The sequence below is a fragment of the Onychostoma macrolepis genome, chromosome 22 (genome assembly GCF_012432095.1).
Source record: "Onychostoma macrolepis isolate SWU-2019 chromosome 22, ASM1243209v1, whole genome shotgun sequence".
Classification (NCBI taxonomy): domain Eukaryota; kingdom Metazoa; phylum Chordata; class Actinopteri; order Cypriniformes; family Cyprinidae; genus Onychostoma; species Onychostoma macrolepis.
The window spans coordinates 19,035,713-19,052,848 of NC_081176.1; the positions used below are offsets into that span (position 1 = coordinate 19,035,713).

Consider the following 17,136-nt stretch of genomic DNA (forward strand, 5'->3'; position numbering starts at 1 on the left):
CGCTCGCGTCCCTTAGCACCACATCTCTCCCTTTTATTTTCCATGGAAAACCACCAAGGGATCATGTGTCTGAGCCCGAAATGGCAGCATGGCAGCTAATGTCATTAGCGGGTGAACAAACGGGTTATGAAGCCACAGAAGGGGAGGAGTGAGAAGGACAGAGAAAAGCGTACCGTTTGTCCCAGAGGAATTGTCCTCGCGCTCTCGAGTTCTTCATGACTTAATGGCATAACAAGTGTCACTTTTGGAGAGCGTGTTTTCACATGTTCTCTCGAGGGTTGCTGCACTGGCGTGTTGCAGAGAGATCAGACCGAAGCTAATGACCCTGATGGTAATGAGACAGCATTCGCTCTCTGCAGGTCTCCACAGACAAGCCAGACGAGGCCCCGACCTCTGTCTTTTTTTGTTTCCTCTCCCTTGAATTTTCTCTCATTTGCGCAAACCTTTGCTCTCTATCTCTCGTTCTCCACCTTTCTCTCTGGACTCGTCTCCTGCCACGCTCTGGCAGGTTGCCTCTGAACAGACTTCACGGCATGCCAAGCCATTTACAAATACCTTCACTTTCCATGCACTCTTTTGCCGCTCATCCGTCCTGCCATGGCAGTGCAGCTGTGTGTCTGAAAGCTCATATTGATGTCATATGTCTATAGAATGCATTTGGGTGTGTTAATTTAATTTACTAGCAAAACGCTTCAGTTTGTCCATAGGACAACCACTACTTTTGGATTCTTTGAAATTATGATGTGCGTTGCATATTTTTCTTCAGAAAACATTACCATTTTCATTAACAGTGTGTTTTAATAAAAATATTTTAATTGTTTGTTTATTACTATGATGTTCATTGCATTGTTGGCAAAACACCTGTTAACGATCATTTGCGACAATAACTTCTTTGACAAAATGACTTTCTCCGTCCCTTATTTGACTTTCTTTTGTGATATTACTTGATATTTTTATACATTAAATATTCTGTTTCAATTTGGAAATAGATCACAGAGAAGTTAATGACAATGTTTCACTTTTTTTTCTTTTTCTTTTTTTTAGACCAACAGTTGAAGCTTTTTATTTTATTGCATATTTTAGTAATTTAAAGAGAAACCCAAAAATTACTTTTGTCAACATTCGTCTCGCCTTCGATACGCGCCTTCATGACATTCCAAAACTATATGATTTTAAACAAAAGAAAATATACTATTAGGAATAAGAAGGAAAAAAAATATATATATTATATATAGAAAAACAGTCTCCATATTTGTCCGTACAATGAAAGTTAGTTGGGTCCAAACAATGTTGTTTTGGACCCCATTAACATTCACTGTTGGGAAGAAAATATACTCAAACAGGTTTGGAATGACATGAGGTTAATAAATAATGACAATTTTTCATTTATAAAGCGTGAATTGTCACTTTAAGACTCAGTACTAATAGCCACTAGGTTACAGGTCCAAACCATGCCAGTTAAATTGGTTGTGTGAAGAGAAATAAGGTTGCCCCTTTGCCATGCAGGTTTGGGTTGAACGAGCGAGACAGATCGAGTCAAATCGTTGACTTGACACCTTGTGAGGAAAAGCAGGTCACCAAGAACAATGAAGGATCGTTTTGACACCACTGTTCCCTTATCAGCCAGGCTCCACTCACAGCCCTTTAATTCATCACCGACTGTATGAAAAGCCCTATTCCCTTCTGAGACGACGCTCTTATTTCCAATCATCTCTGTGGGTTCGGCCAGATCTGTCATAGTTTAATCTACTTGACCTGAGGTGAATCCTCTGGGTCTGTACTTTCGCCTTGGAAACGGATTCTACCATTGCTTCATTGTGTAAATGTGGGATTAGTTGTTCATTTGAATAACGGATCGACAAGTCAAGAGTTCCTGTCACCAGCTCTCACAGCTTTTTTTCCCACCAGCCCCCAAGACTTCAAGTCTTGTAGCTATGGCAACTTAATTCAAGAAGACTTTTGAGAGTTTCCTTTTTTTAGGCTGAAAAATAATAGCCGTTAAAATAGAAAACTCTCTGCTTATAATATGCATATGCCATGTTGAGGAGTTGAGATGCTGCTTTCCCTCTTAATAACTTTGATCAGAACCTCTCGGTTCTCTGAATTCCCAGAAGTCTGAAGCCATTATTTGGTGGTCCTGTCCCAAATGTTGGCGCTTAACCCTTGTGGTCCTTCTTTGGTGTTCATTGAGAGTCCAAAGCAGCCATTGGAAGATCTCAAGTACACATCAAGGATGCTTTTTGGGATACTAAGTATGTCCTCTCAGGTTGTCGGTTTCTCAAAGGTCTAATGGGTTAGTTGACACATCCACTACATGTTCCCAACATTTCCCATGTGCCCTCCGACCTGAAATGCTGTCCACATCCACCTACTTCTGTTTCTCACAGATTGCTTTGGGTTATTTTGAAGGGTCATGCGTTAGTTGTCGTCGCCCCTTTTTCACTGGTCTGTGACCTGTGTGGCCTTTTTCTTCCGTAATAGTTAAGTTTAACTTTTCTAAAGAGGAAAATGGCCCAAGGCGTAAAGGGCACCTTCCATCTAGGCACTCACTTCACAAATGGATAGGTAAAGAACATCCGCTGTCCCCAGGTGAAAAGACAAATATAGCAACCATTCAGCGAGGCTTCATAACCAAAAACCTACATGGCGGCTATTAGGGATGTTGAAAGTAGTGTTAAGTCCATACACACAAAATATAAAAGCAATATCTTTCTGCAATCTTGGTAGTATAGAGTTTCACAATACCATTAAGTAAATTTATATAAATAAAAAAATACAATCTGTGCATTAGGCAGCTGTTTATTTTTAGTGAAATTAATCAAAGAATACTGACAAGAAAAAGAGAGCTACTTTTTGCTCTAAATTTATTCATGTATTTTGATACCTTTTTCTTTAGGGATGCACAATATATCATTAATCATATCGTATCAACTGGTAAATGTTTTAATTTGATCTATATTGGTCTGCTAAGAAATATATTTTCAATTTGCCATTCATAAAAAGAAAGTTGGCTATAAATGTGGGATAGTAACGATTTTTTATTTTTTTTAGTTATTTTAGTATTGTTTATATATTAGTATAATATTTGTTTTTAATTTTTATCCTTTAGTTTCTTTTTAATTTTAGTTTACATTTTAGTGATGTTGTTTTATGTAGCTTTTTTTATAGTTTTAGTTGACGAGTACTTTAGCTTAAATTTATTTGGCTTCATATTATAAATGATTATCAGTTGTTGGTGCATCCCTAGTTTACATTAATAATTACTTGGTTTTAATTTATCGATTAATGTTAAATATTTAATTTGATTAATAATATTTGTATTAATTGAACTTTTATGAATAAAGGAGTCAAGGCAGTTCTGATATCGGTATTGATGTTTTTAATTTTGTAGCAATTGTAGTAGCTGTATCCATAACTGTTGCAAATGTTCTTACTTATTAGGTAATTAGCGTGCCCAATGTATTAGCATGCAACACAGCACTGGCAATTAAAAGAGCAGTGATGGCACGCTGACAGACGAGTTAACAGTCTGTCCTGAGGACCAGATGTTGCAGGCCCTCGGGAGACCTAAAAATCCTAGAAGAGCCATGACAGAGTGGATCTCCACAGGCTCTGTGGTTTTTAATGAACTTGGTGAGACAGTCTCAGCATCTGATGAATGTTGTGAAAAATGTAATCCAGAAAATGTGTACGTTTAGATCAAATGGAACAGATCCACATCTTCAAGTATACAATACTCCAGTTTTTAACTCGAGTTAGTGTATGCCTTGAGCTACAATATATCAGCTTTTGACGATTACAGTTTTTTGATCAATCAGTGTTTTGCAGGAGTTTAGCCGTGGATTGTATATGCATGTGAGGTCTGTTGATTCGGGTGTGTTTTCGCACTGTGACACAGTTAATAACTGGCCGTCAATGCGATCACACACAGCGCTGGCATGCATTATGCATGAACAAGATTAATCTGTCTTGGTGCTTGCGAAGCATAGAGAACACTTCAGCCCTTCTTCCTCTCTCTCTTTCTCGCTTTCTCTTCCTCCTCTCAGGCACCTTTTATTTTGCTGCTGCAAGGTTGGCTGTTGTGATCAGGCTAATGCTGCAGTTTGTCAATTTCAATTACGGCCCCCTTTGAACTGCTCCGATTCCAGCCAGGGAAGAAATAGAGGAGGTAATATTCCTACTGTCAATCACCTGCGATTTTTCTGCCTTGCCTTTTCCCTCGCTTCTAATTTTAACCTTCACCACTCTGAGGTCCATTGCAGGAAGGTTAAAGGGGTCAGGATCGGTGTCATACCAGTTTTTGGCTGATATTAGAGATTTTTTTTATTGGACAATATATATAGTTCTCATTGTAAAGCTACTTCCTAAGTACACATAGTATATTTCTAGAAACTAAGCTGTAAAAATTCATAAACTTGGCTGGCATTATATATAGGAATGCACAATATAGCGGTATCATATCAGTTATTGGCTGATTTTAGAGAGAGTTTTGTATAATTTTTTGGTATTGGACAATATAATGTTCTCCTCCCAAAGCTACTTTTTAAACCCATCTAATATTATTGAAACTTAAGCCATGAAAAGGAGTCATCTGATTCTGATTATATTGGTATCATATCAGATATTGGTCGGTATTAGAGATTGTTTTGTATTATTTATTGGTATTGGGCGATTTAATGTTCACATTCCAACGCTACTTTTTAAATTCATATATATTTATAGAAACTTAATGTCAGCCAGGATGACTCCTTTTTACAGCTTAAGTAGGGATACACAATGTATCAGTATCATATCGGTTATTGGCTGATATTACAGATTTTTTTTTTATTTATCTGTGTTGGTCGATTTAATGTTCTCATTGCAAAGCTGCTTCCTAAATCCACTTGATATATATTTATCGAAACTAAGCTGTGAAAAGGAGTAAACTTGGCCGAGATATGTAGGGATACTCAATATATCGCTATTATGTCGATTGTTGGCTCATACATTAAGTTTTTATTCATTTATTTTTATCGGTATTGGTCGATATTGGATATGTAATTTTGCATATTAATTTCCTCTATTTTTACATTTAAATCACCTTTGCTATCATCTAATTTATCATCTTTATAAATACTAATTATTGTCTAATAACTGTTGAATGTAATTTGTAGGAACTCTCAAAATGAATATCCATTTTTATACTGTAGTAGCTTACAATGATGTGATGCCTAAACTCACTTTACCATTTAAAACAATAATTTAACAATTCTTTTTTTTAAATAAATGCATTTATTTAGACTATATATTGTCGAATTTTGGTTTCAGCTGTTTATCGGTTTATTAGCAATAACATGAAAATATTTGTCGCTTTATCGGCCAGAGTTTTCATTTTGGTGCAGCCCTATTACTTTGTCATCAGTACATTAAATGAATCAGTGTGAATTAGTAACATAAATTCAACTCTGAATCAGTTCACTCCATTTCACTCCAATATCTATTTATTATAGTTTATTTTTAGCATTTAAAAAAATTGGTTTTATTTTATTTTTTACATTTTTCATATTTTCATAGTATTGAATTTTATTGTAACTTCAGTTAGCAGCTTCGTTGTGAAATAATCGGTATTGCATCCATAATTACAAGTGGAAAAATTGTGGCTTCCATTTCTTGTTTTATGTAGCTAAACAGGTTATTTAATGGTCTGTTCCACACAACAACAACGGTCAACATCTTTATTTCATCTTCCACAGCTGAACAGCTTGAGATCATGTAATCGGTTTCCGTAGACCCCGGCATGACCTCTATTTCTTTATATTACAGCACCACGAGTTGACGGAGCAGATTCGGATCCCTGTAGTAACATCTACGGCTCCACTTGGAGCAGATTGGGATTTTGATAGCACATCACACCACTTACATACTCTCTCTCCTCCTGGTGTCACATCCGAGAAATAGGTCAGCTCGCTCCGGGTGGGGCTCCTGTTGTCAGACCGGCACAAGATTGGCGCTGACTGCCTTAGAACCCAGTGGGAGGCCCGGCACAAACTTCAGAGGCTCTCGCGCACTGTGCGCCCACTGCGGAAAGTTCTAGAGTGACGGAGCGAGCCTGACGGCAGCTTCTCTGCACCGATGTGCCTGTCTCGCTCACTGTGCCTCCACACCAGCTTGTCATGCTGCATCTCTCAGTCCGGCTTGCACTAATGTTGTTTGCTGTCATCTCGGATTTCAGAGCGACTCAGCCTGTTCTTGCGGGAGACTCTGCTTTGAGCTTTTAGCCCCAGCATTGTTGTGACCGAACCGAGAGTTCTGGGATGCACTGGTACAGTACTGCCTGTCATTCCGGGGCGGTAACTAGATGAGCGAAGGCCCTGTGAGCTTCAGGGTGGAAAGAACACATCTGTTGATGCCCCTTTGTGGCAGCTCATTTGTTGGGCCCAATTCACACAAGGCTGCATGTCAAAGTGTACTAAGCGTATGAGAACGAAGACACACATTTTAGAACCTTGCCTTTTTATTTTTAGTGTGATACTAGGTGATACCCCAACTATAACCTTTCCAGACCTTTTTTTCTTTAAATGAAAGCTTTGATTTTTCACATTATAATGCAGTTTTTAAATTGAGTATGAAGAGTTCATTTGCAAAAACGGATAACTCGGTTGTTTTTAACATTTTTCAAAAATCATGTTTTTTCATTGTGCATTCCAATTAATATCAATCAATCTGCAGTTGGGTTATTTTGATTAGGTTAAAAAATAACTAAGAAATACAGCTAACTAACACAATAAAACACAAAAACATGATAACATAATCAAAAAGCATGATTTTTAAAAAATAAACTGAGTTATCTCTTTTTGCAAATAAACTCTTCATATATTTGTAGTTCTAAAGAATATAAATTTAACTTCATGTAAAATTTATCTTATTTGTAATAAAGAACTGTAATGTCAGTTTTTCATACTGTACTGTGATGCTTAGATTTACATGAAGCATTTTACACAATTGATTTTAGTTTTTCTTTTATTAGATAATTATGAATTATTTTATTTTTATTTTTTACATTTTATTCAGAATTCATTTTATAGTCATCAGTAACGCATGGATATGCTGTTTCCGTTCAAATCAAAGCGTAAATAAATGTACAATACGTATCAATGCGTTACTGATGACAGAGAATAGCGTACGCATTTTGCGGCCATCGGATGCTCTCCAAAATGATGCTACGCTGAGACAGAGAGGAGACAAATTGTTATTGTTATTTTTATTTTCTTTGCGTACAAAAAGTATTCTCGTTGCTTCATAAAATTCAGATTGAACCACTGATGGCAGATGGACTATTTTGGCGATGATTTTTTTTTAATATATACTTTTCTGTGCCTTGACGGTGTAATTTATTTGGCAGTCAATGGGACAGTCACAAACCTCCCGGTTTTCATCCAAAATATCTTAAATTGTGTTCCGAAGACGAACGAAGCTTTTATGGGTTCGGAACGACATGGGGGTAAGTGATTAATGACAAAATTTTCATTTTTGGGTGGAGTATCCTTTTAAAGGTTAGAAGCTATAGCTTACATGAAAAAAATCACAAACATGACACTTGTAAATTTAAATAATTTTATATATACTGATTTATTCATTAATGTGTAATATGTTTTATTTTTTAAACAAATCATAAGCTCTAAAAGATTTTCAGAATTTTTACAACTCTTTTGCTTTAGACCATGTTAAATCTTAAAATAAAATGTTAGGGTTAACACTGCAACTTTCTGGGGGGGGGGAAATGCAGCGATTTTATTTATAGTTATTTTCAAAGCTTCAGTGTACTGTCAAAAAATCTTCATTTATTTTATTCTAACAAATAAGTTAAAAAACGAACCAAAATTAAAAATATTTTGCTTATAATTTCTGCACAGGAGAGACTTGTTGTTTCCAAACAAAAAGAAATATATCGGTATCAGACAAAATGAGTTGAAAAATATTCGCATATCGGCAAAAATCCAATATCGTGCATCCCTACATCACATTATAGTCAAATGTCATCTTATATAAATTTTTCATACTGTGATGCCTAAATTCACTTTGGTTTTTAAAATTAATTCTAGCTTTTAGTGTTATTTTTAAATAATACAGTAAATGTTTACTTACATTTTTTTTTCAGGTTTAATTAAAAAAATAAAATAAAATTATATATATATATATATATATATATATATATAATTTATTTTTATTTTTTAATTAAACCTGAAAAAGTAAGTAAACATTTATAAATATTTATAATAACAGAATTTTCTAAATGAATACCAATTTTATTGTACATTGAGTGCTGTGATTAACATGTCTAAATTAACAGCGTTTAAAACCAAGTTTGTTGTAGTTTTCAGTACAATTTTGATTCAAAATCAGACATCATTTATTCATTCCGTGGGAACTGAACCATGCAGTAACTTTTGCATTTCTAGCAAGCGCCTTGCTCTACTAGTTCAGTTCCACACAAGATTGCTCATGTCCGTCTAATAAACTCCCAGCCATGCTGAAGATCCCTCTGATCAATGTCCCTGAAGGTCAGTGGTTTTATCTTTCTTCAAGAGCCTGGACAAATCTGACCGGCCTCCTGTTATTTGCAAGCTCACATCCAGTCCTCAGCAGCGTTCAGAGCAAACCCTGTGGTGAAGTTTACTCAGGCTTTTGCCATGGATGTAATCAGATTGCATCCCTTTGTTTATCCCTCTCTCCGGGTCTCTGGTCTGCTCTGGACGCTTTTGCAGAGCCTCACAGATGTTTAGTGGCCACATTACCATTCGCAGCCTGTATCTCTGGCTTTATTTATGAATACCATTTGTCACTAACTCGCAGTTTATGAGGCAGCATTTCATTTTCATGCACGCTGCGAGAGGCGAGAGTGATGGGGGTGAGAGGGAGAGGGAGGGAGCAACAGTGAAACAGTCCGCTGAACTCAATCATACACTATGCTGTGATTAACCCCATACTGAGACTAAATTACAGCTTTGAGTCTTTTTGTTGCTCTTGCAAAAAACGCCAATATGGCACTTGCTGTAAAAAGGTGGGTTTTGTATAATTCCCACTAAAGGTCGTTGCTGAGCAAAGGTCAGTGTTCGCTTTAGGCTATGGTGTGACAGTAGAGTTTATTACTAGGGTTTCAATGATTGAGAAGTTATGGCCGCTTCCATTAACTGATAACAGTAGCTGCTGGTATGGTTTATTCATATTATGCTATTTTTACTATTTTACATGGTTATGTGTGTATGTGTGTGTTTATTATATAATTTATTTATAGAATTTCTAATATATTTTATAAATATGTAATAAAACTATCAAAATATTTTTCATTAATTGAATAAATCTGAAATAAAATAAACATTTGATGAAAACTATTATATGATATATTATCATTATATTATAAAATAACATTTTGTAAATGTTATAAAGTATATAGTGTATTTCACCTTTTCATTAACTAAATATATTAAAGTAATAAAATAATTGTTAATTAAAATAAATCTGAAATAAATAAAAATATTAGATGAAAACTATTATATATATTGTTATAAAGTATATGTTAGTGTTTTTGTTAACTAAATCTGTTAAAAAGATTTAAAATAAAAATATTTGAATAAAACTTACAGAATATAAATACTAGAATAGAATAAAATAAAATAACACATACATAAACTGTTTTGTGTGTGTATACACACATGGATACATACATACATACATACATGCATATAGTACTTATTAGAGTCAGTTTAGTATTATTTATATACTTTTTTATTTCATTTTATTTCAGTTAACAACATTTGTTTAGTAGTTTTAGTTAATAAAAACACTGAAATGTGCGTATATAAATGTGACTGATAATAGCTGGCTGGTATATACAAACATGCATGTAATTAATTAATTATTGATATCATTAATAATCAGTGTTGTTTATGGTAACTAAAGCTTTTATCATTTCCGAAAATATCATTTAAATTATCTAGGGCTGTCAAATGATTAATCACGATTAATTGCATCGAAAATAAAAGTTTGTGTTTAAATAATATATGTGACCCTGGACCACAAAACCAGTCATAAGGGTCAATTTGCCGAAATTGAGGACAATATTTGGCCGAGATACAAGTATTTGAAAATCTGGAATCTGAGGGTCCAAAAAAATCTAAATATCAAGAAAATTGCCTGTCCAAAAAAGGGAAGGAAGAAAAGCTGTCCAAATGATATATTTATAATGTAGATTATATACAAATATAAATATTTTATTTATAAATGACATTTTTCTATTATACATCATTTTTACCTAATACATTTACACAGCGTACACACATATATTGTGTAAACACAAACGTTTTTGTATGCGATTTAATCGCGATTAATCATTTATTTGACACATACTTTATAATATAGTTAATATCACACGAAGAGTGACGTTTTTTTCTCCAAATGTCAGCATGATTACAAATGTGATATTGTTCAATAAACAAGAAGTTAATGTTAAGAGACTTATGTTTTAGACACCATATTTACTGCTTTTGCTCTATTTCTTCAACAAAAATCATTCCAAACACAGTCACAGCACAGTTTTGCATCTCTGAGCAACATGAGGGCATTCCTGAATGAATCAACTGTTTAAATGATTCGGTTCAATCGCAATGACTCACTTATTAACAGTGACTTGCTGCCACCTACTGGCGGTTTTAATTTCACATTTAAAGTATCTTCATTTTTAAAAAATAATTTCACACATCAGTTTTCAGCGTTTTATGTTTCAAATATCATAACATTATTTATGCATTTGTAACTGCAGGTTAGCATTCTATGTCCCTCTGAGCTGCATTAAACAGTGTGTAAATACATCTGAATGCCATTCAGATTCATTGCAAAGATAAATTTTGTTGATACTGATTTCAGTTGCTTGGTAACAGCCTAAATGCAAGAATTTGACTCAAAAGATGATGCACTTTGTGAGAACTTTTATCTGAATTGTAAATTATGCTTTTTACAGTAATTTTACAGTTTAATATGATACTATAGACATTGTCCTACCCCGCTCATATGGTATTCATTTTATTTGTGCAGGTCTTAAAACGTCTTAAATTTGAGTTTAAAAATTCTGCAGAAACCCTGTATGTGTTTGTGCTTGCCTGATTAATCCATCAAGAAGGTTTTATGTATTTTATTACAAAAAAGAACAAGGTCACCACTTCCATATATGCTGTGGCAACCTTCATGGGAAATGGCCTTTACAGCCTCGTTCTTCTCCTGCATAAACAGAAACTGATGAAGCAGCTTACACAAATGGGTGTGCCATGTTCTGTAGTATTCAGCAAGAATTTATCTGGATCATGTAGAAGGAGAAATGGCAGAAAAGAAGGCTGCATTATTCATAGCTTGTGTGTTGAAGAGAAAAAGGAATGCAAGGTTATAATAAATATGACATATTTTTATATTTTAAATGTATTATTTTATTTTTTATTTATATGTTTTGTTTTGAATCCCGGACTCTTAAGATTATTCTGTTCCCTTCATCCTCTGTCAGGCTTTATTCTGCCCACCCGTTAACAAACTCTCAGGCGCGGTGTAAACAGGTGAGGGGAGGTGGAAACCTGTCCTTCCCTCTCTCGCATTAGTTGACTAATGATGCCTTTAATTAGCCCTGACACGCGCTGTTAATTGAATGCACCTTATTACAACTCGGCCTGTCAGAGACATTTCCGCAGTCAATGTCTGATGTTGCCACGGCGTGAAATCCATGGATCTGTTCACTCCAGACTTGACGGGAAAGACAACTGCTTAATATTCGGCTCATTTAGCCACTTTATGACAGGCTTGTGTAGCGAAACTACACTTCCCATAATGCTGTGTGGCAGAAAACTCATTCTATAGTCAGTTAGGTCCAGATTAGATGCTTTTAAGTGGAGTTTCAGCCCTGTTTTGCATCTCAAGAGTCTGTTCATGTACTCCATGTGACTGGAACGCTGTCTGCATATGACTTGTTAATTCGATTTGCTGTTCGGCTTTGAAGAGCACGCAGTGCTGAGTAAGACACTTTCCTGTGCTTCTTAATCTGTCTCAGCTCTGTAAACACTTCACACAAGGTTATTCCTTCTCTCAAGGACTCTTCTTAGAATCTTCTTGACAAAATACACATTGTACGCTCTCCTCCACTGTCCTCAGTCAAGCTCAACCCTCAAGTTTGTGTTGGAGCTGCAGCGAACATTGATGGAGATCAAAGGGTGTAGAGAAAATGACCATCATATGATTAATAGAGTTTTTCCAGTCCAGGCTACATGTATGACAGGACCTCATCTGTATCTCATCTGCCTGCACACTAATCTGTTCAAATCACAGATATGTTCTCCATCTGTCGTGGTTGCTATGAAAAAAAAGTGCCAAAAAGGCCCCAAAATGTCTAAAATGTCTATTGACTTAGGTCGAATTAAAGTAGTATAAAACTGCATGTAATGGTGAGCTACACTGAAATATATTTGCTGTAAAAACACTGTTCAATGTAAATTTCAAGCAAGTAGCATTACATTTAACATAAAATTTTAAAATAGAAAGACTGGATTAGTAATTACATGTAAAACACACTCCAATAACAACTTAAACAAAATTATTATTATTATTATTAAATATCAGTTTCTTTATGACTAATAATTATCTTATAAGAAATGATTTTTATTTTATTATTTTCAAAAAAATTATGTATACAATAAGGCAAAATATTTATAATAATAATTGTTGTTGTTATTAAATATCAAATTATTTGACTAATAATTGTCTAATAAGAGATTTTTAGAAAAAGGTAAATTAACAATGCAAATATAAAATGCATATTATTATTATTAATATTATTATGATTATTATAGAAAATAATTAACGTGTAATTAATGTTTAATAAATAAATTACATGATAAAATGGTATAATGCAATCATTTTATTGATGAAAATTATTATAATAAAGAAGTGTAATACAAAATATTTTATTCTTATATTTCTTTTGATTCATCTTAAATTTAATTTAAATAAGTCTAACTAATACAATAGTAAAATAATTATTGATAAATATGTATTTATAAAATAATAATAAAAATAATAAATGTTGTAATCAAATATTTTAAAATATAATACAAAATATGATTATAGAAAAATAGTGTAACTAATAATTAATAAATTACATGATAAAAATATTTTAATAAAATTTATTTATTAAAATAATTATAATAATTGTAATACATAATCTTTTATTATTATTATTTTGATTTAACTTATTTCATTTTAAAAGTCGAATTATTATTTAATAATAATAAAATTAATAAATATGTATTTATACAATAATTATACATAAAATGGTAATAAAATATTTAAAAAATATCATGCAAAACATTATATTATTATTATTATTATTATTTTAACAAGTAGTAATAATAATAACAACACACTTAAAAAAAAAAAAAAAAAGAAAAAAAAAAAAAGAAAGAAGGAAAAGGAAATGCCAAAATAAAGAGATGCCTGATTTTAACTCTTGATTTGATCCACAGGACTCCGCCCAGGAAGCCGTCATCACCAGAGACATCCATCGCACCTTCCCTGCTCACGACTACTTTAAAGACTCAGGCGGTGATGGCCAAGACTCTCTCTACAAGATCTGCAAGGTGAGGTGAAAGCTGCTCATCCTGCAGGCATGACTCACTCCTGCCGTCTGGTAACAAGCATCACGACACCGCTGCAACATCTCTATCCACTGACCTTTTGTTTTGCTGTAATACGAACAGCCTTGATAGATATCCAACCACATGTGCTGTACTCACCTCCCTGCATCTGTGAAAATAACTTGTACTCTCTGCTAATTAAACAGGTACGCGTCATGAATTCGTTATTATATTTAGAAACAAAGCTAGAGTAATAGATTATGCAGTTATCCAGCAGGCAATTATCCAGTTAAGCACACATCTATCTCTCTATAATTAAACAGATGGTTCTGGCTGTAAAATCTGAATGAATGAGCCACATAAAACAAAGCAGTTTTAAACTACGCACACCTTTTGACCAGAAATCAGTTGAATTCAGAATTAGTGCATTATGTTGCACTATATATATATATATAATTATATAAAATACATTTTATAAAAATCATTTTGATTATAATTTTAAAATGATATATTAAATTTCATATTATAGAAAAACAGGATAAAAGCATTGAGTGGATGAGAAAAGCGGTACTGTGTTTTCTGTTTTCTGTTAAATCTCCTTTGTGAGGAGTCTTAAGAGGCTCTCCATCAGCCGATTGGCACCGGCAGATTAAAAGCCTCCTAAATTGTGCAAAAGACCTTCAATCCAGCTAATCCTGGAGACAAAATCCTTCAGCTCAGAGGGACATATGTTGCCATGAACGTTTATCGATTTCAAGCCATTTGATGAAGCAGTATTATAACTTCTTGTGATTTAAAAACAACATGAAACCACATTCACAACACGTGCAAATTTAAATTGTGATGTTTATTCATTTGAAAATATTTAGTGCTGTAGGGCAAGACTGATTTTATACATCTAACATGCTTTGTTTTTCTGAAGTAATTATTTTTTTCTGTAATATAAAATATTTCTCTGTTAATAGGTTTTAAAATATATTACTTTTATTATTTTATTACTAATTTTATTGTTTTTTGATTGTCAAAAAATGGTTCAGAAACTGAGAAATAGCATTACATTCTCGTGAACAAAAAAATATTTATTCATTTTTTCCCCTGATTTTGGTGCACATTATCTGAACTTATTTATTTTTCCCACAGGCTTATTCTGTGTATGATGAGGAGATCGGCTATTGCCAAGGTCAATCATTTTTGGCAGCTGTATTACTTTTACATGTGAGTATTTAGCAAGATGAGTTTAAAGTATTAAGTGCACCATACATCCATAAATGTTAGAGACATGAATGTTACCTCAAATCATATATCTTGTTGTGGAGAGGTGATTTTTAAAATTTATTTATTTGTTTTATTGTTTATGTTGTATTTTTAGTTTTTCATTTTGTTTTATTTGTCTTATGGTTTGTCTTGTTTTTTTGTTGTTATATTGTTTTTGTTTAGTTTTGAGCGTGTATGTGTGGTATCTTTTGTTTTTTGTTGTATTTTGTAGTGTTTTTTTAGTCGTGGTTTATTTTATTTTGTTTTTGTCGTGTTTTGTTGTATTTTGTTTAGTTTTGTGTGTGTGTTTTGTGGTATCTTTTGAGGTTTTTCTTTGCATTTTGTAGGTGTTTTTGTTTTTTGTACTATTAATGGTTTTATTATTTTATTTGAAAGTGGTTTTATTCATTTATTATTCATTTTACTTACTTAATATATTTAATTTATGTATTTAAAATTGTTTTTGAGAGACTAACCCAAAAATACAAAATTATACGAATGCAGGCTTTCACGTTTTGAAATGTGAATTTATACCACAACAGAAGTGCACGATGATATACTTTCTATATGATATATGATATACTTTCTCTTATCAGGCATTATGTAAACTTCTTTTTAGGTCAGTTTTTTTTAAGCTCAACTGCTGTGCTGGTAAATCAGCAGTATGAAGAGTTTTTTTTTTAAGAGAGCTTGCTAAATAAGTTAACTAAATAAGCACTAATAAAAGTGTAAATAGAAACCTACCCCATTGTGCCTTATCTTTGAATTTTTGTGGCATGTTATTGAGCTAACAGTAGGCGGAGAGAAACAGGAAGCGAGAGAAAGACATTGATGAAACGGTTAATTCCATATTTAATTAAAGCGAGGGCTGAATAAGATGGCGTTTTTTTGTTTTTCTGCGACGCCTCCCCGTATGGGGCTTGATATTAGAGCGCGTTTGGGGATTTCTATAATGTAGTGTAAGTGTCTTTCTCGTGGCCTTGCCCAGGAAGCTCAGGAGCTGTCAGGAATATTAATGACGGAGCCCGTCTACCTGCAGGAGCCCATTGAGCTCGGGACACACACGCTGTCTGTGTGATTTAATACCCAGCTCTCTGTCTGTCTCGCTCTCCGTCTCAGAAACACAAACAAACTCTGATAGCATCACTGTAGTCTGCCATAGACAGGTAGAAGGACAGTTGACACATCTAAACATCATGGGCTGGTTGTGTTTATTTATGCAGAAAGCATTAGCATCTGAAATATCATGGTGATATCTCTCGCTTTTTTTCTTTAGATGCCCGAGGAGCAAGCTTTCTGCGTGCTGGTGAAGATCATGTACAAATATGGTCTCCGGGATCTCTACAAAAACAACTTTGAAGATCTTCACTGCAAGTTCTACCAGCTGGAGCGTCTGCTACAGGTTTGGCCTTTGAGTGTTTGTTAAAGGAATAGTTCACCAAAAAGTGAAAATTTGCTAAATATGTACTCACCCTCAGGCCATCCAAGATGTATATGAGTTTGTTTCTTCATCAGAACAGCTTCGGGGAAATTTAGCATTACTTGCTCATAATATAGATCCTCTGCAAAGTTCTCCAAATCTGTTCAGATGGAAAAAGTAAACTCATATACATCTTGGAAGGATAGTAAATCTTTAGCAAATTTTATATTTTTGGGTGAACTATTCCTTTAACCTTCATTATTGTTTATTTGATTCTAACAAATAAGTTCTTGTTAAAAACTAACCAACATTAAAAATATTTTGCTTATCATTTCTGCTCAGGAGAGACTTGGTGTTGTTTCCAAACAAAAGGAAATATATCGGTATCGATGTCGGTATCGGCCAAAATGAGCTGAAAAATATCGGCATTATCGGCAAAAATCCAATATGGTGCATGCCTAGATAAATGCATGAAGTGTCCAACATTCCATACTTCATTTTTTTTTTATTAAGTGCATCATCCGGATATTTAAAGTGCACTTTTTCTTTGTGGAATTTTCAGTGTGAACATGAACTACTTGCACTATTTATACTACAAAACGTCATAGAATAGTGCATAAGTACACACCTACAGTCTTGTACACCCCTTGTCAGGCCGTACTTGTGCGTCTCAAGTGTAAGCGGTGGCCCTCTTGCAAGCTATTAGACCTAATGCGCTGGAAAATGGGTTTTAATTTTGTGCTGAAATGCAATTAGGCCTGAAGTAGCCCTCTTTCAGCGCTAAACCCAACCCAGTTAGTATCGACTAGCTCTGCT

At 33.9% G+C, this 17,136-nt stretch overlaps 1 protein-coding gene across 3 annotated transcripts in view; it reads left to right on the forward strand.

Moving 5' to 3' along the window:
* Positions 1-17,136, forward strand: part of rabgap1l (RAB GTPase activating protein 1-like) — a 104,157-nt gene that overhangs the window by 55,742 nt on the left and 31,279 nt on the right. For all 3 annotated transcript variants that reach the window (XR_009268217.1, XM_058759666.1, XM_058759667.1), the window contains exons 14-16: positions 13,536-13,649; positions 14,787-14,861; positions 16,177-16,302. Coding sequence is in view for 2 of the 3 variants with exons in the window: in XM_058759666.1 (XP_058615649.1) it covers positions 13,536-13,649; positions 14,787-14,861; positions 16,177-16,302 (315 nt within the window). In the remaining variant the exon portion in view is untranslated. The remainder of the gene's footprint in view (positions 1-13,535; positions 13,650-14,786; positions 14,862-16,176; positions 16,303-17,136) is intronic.